At 49.8% G+C, this 8,442-nt stretch overlaps 1 protein-coding gene across 2 annotated transcripts; it reads left to right on the forward strand.

Annotated features, from left to right (window-relative positions):
• The first annotated feature begins 1,620 nt into the window (after positions 1-1,620).
• Positions 1,621-5,308, forward strand: LOC124675360 (BTB/POZ domain-containing protein At3g22104). Of its 2 annotated transcripts, XM_047211434.1 has the most exons (4): positions 1,621-1,819; positions 1,950-2,029; positions 3,364-4,479; positions 4,603-5,308. In XM_047211434.1, the coding sequence occupies exons 2-4, from the start codon at positions 1,973-1,975 to the stop codon at positions 5,068-5,070; spliced, it is 1,641 nt and encodes a 546-aa protein (XP_047067390.1). In that variant the 5' UTR covers positions 1,621-1,819; positions 1,950-1,972; the 3' UTR covers positions 5,071-5,308. The 2 variants fall into 2 exon arrangements, with proteins under 2 accessions (XP_047067390.1, XP_047067389.1); XM_047211433.1 differs by having other exon boundaries at positions 1,621-2,029.
• The last annotated feature ends 3,134 nt before the right edge of the window (positions 5,309-8,442 follow it).

The following is an 8,442-nucleotide window of genomic DNA, read 5'->3' on the forward strand; positions in this document are numbered from 1 at the left end:
TTTCTAGATTGAATGTGTTCTTATTGTTTTAATAAAGAAGGTTGCATGCATCGATAGGCATAATCTCCTTCTGCACAAAAAAAAAAGTGTAGAGCCCTTCTTGTTAAACAAGGGAAGCTGTATCTTTTGCTTTTGCCCGACGATAGCACCGTCACATCAGGGATCAGATGATAATCTCAGTGTCACATGGAGCGAGATGACCAACTAAGATGCTCTATGCTTAATCCAGGACAACACAAGCACTGCCATTTCTGTCTTGCACTCTACACCAACCCACTTCCTATAAGGGTATCTCCAGCGCCGCGAACGCAAACGGTCGCTGAGCGACCGTTTTCGTCCGCCGTAACCGGAAATGCGTCTGGCACCACTTCCAGCGGGGTGACGCAAAGTAATCGGACCGTTCGCGGAGACGCAAACCTGGCCCAAATATGCGTCTGGGATGCGTCTCTGTGGACGCTGCGCGGACGAGGAAAGTGTCCACTAGCGTCTGACGGACGTTTTGTCTGGCCCACCTGGCTGTGACCCAGCGTCGATGCGTCTTCTCCGCCAGTACTGGCGCCGAGGCGTCGCTTCGGTAGTCTGCGGCCGCGTAAATGGCGATGCCTCGCGTGGCGCGCGGCCGTCGCCTACCTCTGCGCACGAACTAATGGCGTTGCCACGCGTGCCGCGGTCGTCGTCCTGCCTCTGATCTATATAAACAGGGGCGGCCAACATCTCATCTCCTCCCCGCAAAAACCCTAGCCGCTGCACAACCTCCGCCGTAGCGCCGCTGCCGCTCAGACTCCGCCGCAGCCACCATGAGCAACGCCGGCCGCGGCCAGGCTGCCGCGCCTCCACCTACACCTACACCTACACCTCCCACTCCACCTCCCCCGGCCTCGAGCTCCGACGAGGAGTTCGACTCCAACGACAACACAGGCGACCTCCTCGACCCGGTCAGGGACGCCAAGGCCTTGGCACTCGCGGAGAAGGAAGCAGAGGAGGAGCGGGCGGGCCACGCGGCGTTGGACGCCGAGTTGGAACATCGTAGGCTGGCGGCCGCCGCAGCCGCAGAGGACTCCGACTACGAGATATCTTGGTCTTCCGATGACCCTGATGCGCCTACGTCGGAGGAGAGGGTGGCAAAGCAGAGGACTATTGTCGAGTCTTTCGAGACGCTCAAGGAAGACACCGCGAACGCGAGGCTGGAGCTTGCAAGAGGACGCGGCGGCGCACCGAGCCACAGCAGCCGCACGGGAGGCGGCGGAGAAGCGGACGATGGAGCGACGCAACGATGGTGCCGGCCCATCCGGAAGCAAGTAGTCTAGTCTTCTAGATCTACATTGTATAGTTTTTATGCATTTAAATGTACTACTTTTTATATTTTTAAATGCGTTGCAAATCTAAAAATGGATCACCCCGGTGGGAGCACACCCAGACGCAAAGCGCGGACAAAATATGTCCGCGGAGCGATGCAAACGGATGCTTGCGATCACTTTTAAGCGTCCGAAATGCGTCGCCCCGTTGGAGATGCCTAAGAAACCACCCCTCCTCAACTTCTCATTGCCATCTTTTTGCTACCAATATCTTGATCTAGAAAAGGACTACCTGCTACTGGTGTATAGTACCACCAAGGATAAATCAAGACCCAGCGTTACATATTCCCCATCACTCCTCTGAAAACTCCACTTGCATGTTAGCAGAGACTGTCAGGAGCTCAGATCATCCACCAACTTCCTTTGGCCGCTCTTTCCTTTGCTGCTCCAGATTTGAGCCATTGACCACTCAGGAGGACTCTCCGAGAGCATCTGCCTCCCTTGGACATTTAGCCATTTGGAAGGTTGGGCTTTTCCTGTGAGGTGTGGGTGGTGGCGCTGCCCTGCCATAACCCTTTGCGTTCCTCCTTCCATCCCCATCATCGCGGCCTTTTTAGCACATCTCCTCTTTGCCATGCTGCTGCTGCTTTAAAGCTGTTGCGGGAATAGCAGGAAAGATGGGCTGTGTTCTTGAGGTGGATGTGGATGGTGAAGGTGTCTTCTTTGTCGATAAGGTGACTGCCTCTTCTTCTTCCTCCTCCTCCACTCCTGCTTTCTTCTACTTCTTCTTCCAAGGTCTCTCTTGCTTTGCTCGGTGTTCTTTGCCATTTTTAGTTCTGAGTTCTCCTTTCCCAGGATGGTACTAGTAGAGATTGCTGTCATTTCTCTCTTGCCCCTAGTGCCGTGTAGCTACCGGTTCCGGTGTGCGGCAATGCCTAGCGGTCTAGGGGATGAGTGAAGCTTTGACGTATCCTGGTGGACGGAATTGTACCTGCTTTGATTGTAGCTCTTGGTTTTTCCTACGCCTAAATTGTCCCAGGTGGGTAGAAGTAGTACCCAAAATTTTGGCGATTTGTTCCAGAGTTTTGGAATTTACCTTGTGACATTTCTCTCCATTTTGTCTCTTCCATCGATTCCTTTTCGACTTCCCGAGCTGGTAGTATCCTCTCGATCTATAGCCGTTTTGGGGCCGAGTGTATCTTGTCACTTGCTGCTGGTTCCGTTAGCACCTCAGAGCTTCTAGTTCTTGTTCTTCTTGCCGTGAATCCTGTCTTCGATGTCAGTCCATGGACTAAAATCTCTGCAGTCTGCACCCTCTGTCCTCTCACACCTCATGTTCTTGCTGTAATTTTACTCTCGGCCTTTTCTTCTCCAGCCTGCCTGTCGCACTGCCATGGAATTGAATCGCCTTGATTGCAATCCTCATTCTCTCCTGCAATTCCACTGCGTTTATTACGTCGTAGCTCAGATAAATCCCATCTGTTTCTTCTCTCCCGAAGGCGTCGCGATCTTCTTCCCATTTAAGCGCAATGAGTGTGGGATCCATTCCATTGAATTGAACCGGGGCGTTTTAATGGCCGCACAGTGAAACTGCGTCCATTTCTCTATCGCCATCAATGATCGGCTCGCCATTGCCGGTCCTTCTCCTCCTCCTCATCCCCTCTTAATGGCGAAACTGTAGTGCTACTGTCCGTGGCCATTTCTGGGACCTGCTCGTTTGTGCCATAATTAATTGTTTTCTTGTGCTTGTGCTGCGTACGTACGTTAATGGCTTCATAGCCACACCTCATCTTCCTCTGATCCTCTCCTCTAGTATTCTCCCCGAGCTTTAATGGCGTCTGGTGGCTAAAACGGCCGGTAGCTCCTCGTCATTAAAAAGATTAGATTGTTCTCTGCAAAGGACCTGATCTTTCTTTTGGTGTCCGCATTAATTTGGCGTCTTTGAGGGATTGAGTGGGTGGGGATTAGCACGGTGTCCTTGGATTCCCTGTACTAATCGTGTGTGGCGTGCTTCATCAATGCCATGAGGCAGAGCGTTTGTTCTGATTCTGTTCCCGGATCATTGCAGGACGTTCTTGCGCCGTTCATTGGTAAGATCAAGGAATTGACCGACGAGAGGCCGGTCATAGCTCCGGCGCGGACGGCTCGTCGCAGAGTAGCGCTGCACGGCTTCCCCGGCGGCGCCGAGGCGTTTGAGCTCGTCGCGAGGTTCTGCTACACCGGCGGCACCGGTCTAGCGGTGACCGCGGCCAACGCCTGCGCGCTGCGGTGCGCTGCTCAGTTCATGGACATGGCGGACGCGCCCGCGTCGTCGGCTAAGCCGAGCCTGGTCAAGATGACCGAGAAGGTCCTCGATGAGATGCCGCACTGGCCGTGGCAGGCCGTCGTGGACGCCGTGAAGGAGTGCCAGCGCCTGTTCCCGCTCTCCGAGTCCACCGGCGTGTTCGACAGGGTCGTCGGCGCGCTGCTGTCGCAGATGGCCGTCCCGGGCGACGCCACGCCGACGAGCTCCTCGCCGGAGAGCTCGGCGTTCCGGTTCTCGTGCGACACCAAGTGCAGCAGCCTCAGCATGCGCCGCACCTGGTGGTTCGAGGACCTTGTCGTCCTCAGCCCCGTCATGGTGGAGCGCGTCGCCAAGGCGCTCCTGGCCAGGGGCGCCGACCACGGCATCGTCGCCCGGTTCATCTTCTACTACCTCAAATGCCGCATCGCCGGCGCGAGCGCAGATGACAAGAAGGCGATGCTGGAGGCGGCGATCGCCGTCATCGCCGACCTCGACCGGAGCTCGGTTTCCTGCAAGGGCCTCTTCGGCATCCTGAGGATCGCGTCCCCGCTCAAGCTGGGCGGCGCTTGTCAGGATACGCTCGTCGACATGATTGGACGCAAGCTGGACCACGCGACGCTGGACAACCTGCTCGTCCCGGCGCCGTCCGGGACGGGCAGCCTGTACGACGTGAGCCTGGTGCTCAGGTTCTTGGAGGCCTTCATGCGCCATACCGGCGGCGCGCAGGTTGACCCCCCGAGGCTGAAGAAGGTGGGGGCGCTCATGGACATGTACGTGGCCGAGGTCGCGCCGGACCCCTCGCTCCGGCCGGCCAGGTTCGTGGAGCTGGCCACCTCGCTGCCCGCCGCCGCGAGGGACTGCCACGACGCGCTCTACCGCGCCATCGATGTCTACTTCCAGGTACATTCTCCGTGGAATTCTCAGATATGCTCACTGTTCTTGCTCTGTCAGAATTCTTCTGCAGTGCATCGCATTAATTGCTCCAGCTGAAACATGCTCTGACCCGTTCATTCATTGCCGCAGGTTCACGCTCGCCTGACGGACGACGAGAAGATGAAGATCTGCAAGGGCATCAACTACGAGAAGCTCTCGCCGGAGTGCTGCAAGCACCTCGCGACCAACGCCGGCTTCCCGACGAGGGCGGCGGTGCAGGCGCTGGCGTCCCAGCACACCGTGCTCAAGGGCATCATCCGCCACTCCGGCCCGCTGAAACCGGCGTCGTCCCCTCCACCTCCGTTCACGGGGAAGTACCACCAGCACATCGAGAGCTACAACGACATCGACGGCGACGACGGCAACGGCCAGGTCGTCCTGTACGCCAGCAGGCTGGACCTGTCGCTGGAGAACCAGAACCTCAAGTCGCTCCTCGACGGGATGCACTGGCGGGTGATGGAGCTGGAGAAGGTGTGCAGCCGGATGAAGACGCAGATGACCAAGATGAAGTCCTCGAGGAGACGCGCCGCGAGATCACTCCCCAAGATGTGTTCTTGAGTCATCCCATTTCACTCTGTCACAACAACACTGCACAGTAGTGAATGTACATACGGCTAGATGCAGCTGCAGGTTTCAGCATCCCTGCATCCTCCTATTTCTGTTCTTTTTTTGCTTCACTTTTGTGAAAATTTCTCCTGTGTTCTTTTTGATTAATCTGATGTCAGTGGAGATTATCTTGGGAATCTCTGTTCTTGTTGCATCTTGTGAATATATAACTGACTACCTATTTCAGTAATGTAAGTAAGATTCCAAGTACAACTGCTACATATTTTAGCATACTGACTATGCTATGACCATGTCTTGCAACGTACAAAAACATCTCAAGCCATGACCTCGATAGATCAAGAAGGAATTAACAAATCCTCTAGGATATGATGGTTAAGATACTAGTTAACCCTCCAAGAACATGCGGTGTAAAGCGTGATCAAGTAAAAAGAACATGACATCATGGCTGCCAAGGTCAGGGGAACAGTTGACTTGTAAACTGTAAATTAACCTAGTTAAATTTATGTTACAGTGTTTAGAAAGCAAGGACACCTCTGACAGCATGATATGGTTTAAGTGGCGAAGAACATGGGCCATTGGGTGGCATTGACAGGGACTTTTTGCTTGAGCTTTTTGGGTGCTCTTTGAGAGACTGAAACAAAGTTTTGAAACGAGGAGTGTGCACTGTCCAACTATAAAAAGTAGGTTTTCAGGGAACTTGGTCGACCCTCTAGGGGTTGCTATTCTCATATATATTGTGTGTACAAGGGGTACAAATACACATGCCAATACGGTTTGGTATATACGTACCCTCCCTTAATCTTAAACATGTCCTGAAAATCCAAAATGTGGCCTAGGCACGATTTGCAATTACACGAACATAATTCTTATTTTTTACGTGCTTTTTGTATATAAACTTCTCATCCTTTTTGAATGGATATTTCCTTAAATTCCACTATGTCCCATAATATAATATGTTATTCGGAATTTCTGATAAATATACTAATTTTTTAGATAATGGACGCTTTATTACTTAAGGAAGCAATTACACCCGACATCTGCATAGCTAAGATGCACATAGCCGTTCAAGAGTCTCAAAAATCTGTAGTGATAAAAAGACGAATTACATATCAAACATGAGCAACTGTAAGACGCCTAAGGTGAAGGCGGGGGCCCAATCCGTAGATTATGTTGTCACCCATGTAGGGAAAAAGTATCCATCGTCGTGTCGTCCAACCGTGTACAGACCTCCGTAAAGAGGTCGCGATTCTCACGAACGGAGAGTAGCGGTACATCTGTAGATAACCTGCAAGAGAGAACAATTCTTATCATTAAAAACTTTGTCATTTCTACATAGCCACCATAAAATGGCGAGCGCTCCCACTTTAATAAACGTTCTAAATCCGTGATCGATACCGTGGAGCCAATTACCATAGATATTGGTCACATTAGTCAGGGGATACATATCAGAAGCTACTTGGATGCATGACCATATAGGCCTGGCAAAGTGACATTGGAAGAACAAGTGTTTAATCGTGTCGTTGTGGTGACAGGAAACACACTGCGTACTCCCATGCCAATTACGTTTCACGAGATTATCTTTGGTTAGGATTACTCCTCGACGCAAATACCAGCCAAAAATCTTAATTTTGAGCAGTATTTTCATCTTTCAAATTTTCTTGTTTTTATCAACTGGTATTTCAGGTTGGATAATTGCATTATACAAAGAACTTACAGAGAACTTTTCATTGGCTTGTAAGTTCCAACGAAATTCGTCCTGGCCTTCTAACAACTGAATGTAGTCCAAACGTAGGAGTAAGGCATTCCATGCAAAAAGTCTCGGACCGATTAAATCCCGTCTAAACATCACGGTCGGAGGTGAGGTTGCCATTACTAATGCAATGGTATCACTTTTGCGACGAACAATGCTGTATAACGCTGAATTTTGTTCAGAGAGAGGCCCATTCCCTAGCCATGTATCTTCCATGAACCGTATCTGCGATCCATCCTTAATATTGAAAGCACCGTATTTGAAGAAAAAATTCTTCGTTGCCATTAGGCCAGCCCAAAAATACGACTCTCCTGGTTTCCAATGGATCTGGGATAACGCTTTCTCGCCAATGTACTTTCTTTTAATAATGGTCTCCCATACGCCATGTTCTGTTAGGAGCTTATATTGCCACTTACCGAATAAGGCCGAGTTCTTGACCTCAAGGTCATGAACCCCCAACCCACCCATATCTCTTGGTCGGCATATGATAGACCACTTGACCAGTCGATATTTTTTTCACATACCGTAGGGGCTTCCCCTACGGTTCAGGTGTCAAAAAAATATTTTTTTTCACTATCCCCTTGCCAAAAAAAATCTCGATCTATAATAATCGAGCTTGTGTAACACACCTTTTGGCAAGATGAAGAAGGATATCATATACAACACCATGTTAGTGAGTACTGCATTAATGAGTACCACTCTTCCTCCAAGGGATAGCAATTTACCATTTCAACTACTAAGTCTCTTCTAAAGTATTTCCTCGACTAGTTTTCATTCAGCTATAGTTAATCTCCGATAATAAATTGGGATGCCCAGATAGTTGATGGGAAACTGGCCTTGCCCACAACCAAACAGTTCCGAATACTCGGCTACTGAGTCATGAGCCTCGCCAAAGCAGAACAATTCACTTTTATGGAAGTTTATTTTGAGACCCGATAAATGCTTGAAAGCTACCAATATTAGCTTTAGATTTCGAGCCTTTTCGATGTCATGTTCCATAAATAAAATTGTATCATCGGCGTATTGAAGAATCGATAAACCCCCATCAACAAGATGTGGGATCACACCCTCAATTTGGCCATCAGATTTAGCTCGTTCGATCAAGACAATGAGCATATCAGCCACAATGTTAAATAATAGTGGTGATAACATCTTATATTATAGGATGGAGAGGGTGGGGTTTTAGACCCTCAACTATGTGTTGCTTTGTAAAAATTGTTCGTAACAAACATGTACTGTGGAATTCCTTCTAAGATTTGATAGAGTATAACATGTCGAGTTTCACCATACAATCGCATTATCGAGTACAACTCAAGGTCATGGATATTGAAACCGAATCTACATCAAATGTTTGGTTCAAAACCTAGATATTATGGAGAATCAATGTATCGTTCAAACCAAAATATTCTTTTGGGCAATTTTGTTGAGAAATTATCCTTAGTAAACATATTGTAACTACTCTATATGACCAACACACTGATCTGAATGTAGCAGATCCGTTGACTAAAGCTTTCCCTAGGGCAAAGCATGACCAACACCAGAATGCCATGGGTGTTAGGTACCTTACAATGTAATCTAGATTATTGACTCTAGTGCAAGTGGGAGACTGTTGG

This window comes from Lolium rigidum, chromosome 7, assembly GCF_022539505.1.
Source record: "Lolium rigidum isolate FL_2022 chromosome 7, APGP_CSIRO_Lrig_0.1, whole genome shotgun sequence".
NCBI classification, from domain to species: Eukaryota; Viridiplantae; Streptophyta; class Magnoliopsida; order Poales; family Poaceae; genus Lolium; species Lolium rigidum.

Coding starts and splice junctions, on each gene's coding strand:
- LOC124675360 (XM_047211433.1), top strand. CDS start 1,973: ATGGGCTGTGTTCTTGAGGTGGATGTGGATGGTGAAGGTGTCTTCTTT. Junction 2,030..3,363: donor GTGTCTTCTTTGTCGATAAG/GTGACTGCCTCT, acceptor GGATCATTGCAG/GACGTTCTTGCGCCGTTCAT. Junction 4,480..4,602: donor CCATCGATGTCTACTTCCAG/GTACATTCTCCG, acceptor TCATTGCCGCAG/GTTCACGCTCGCCTGACGGA.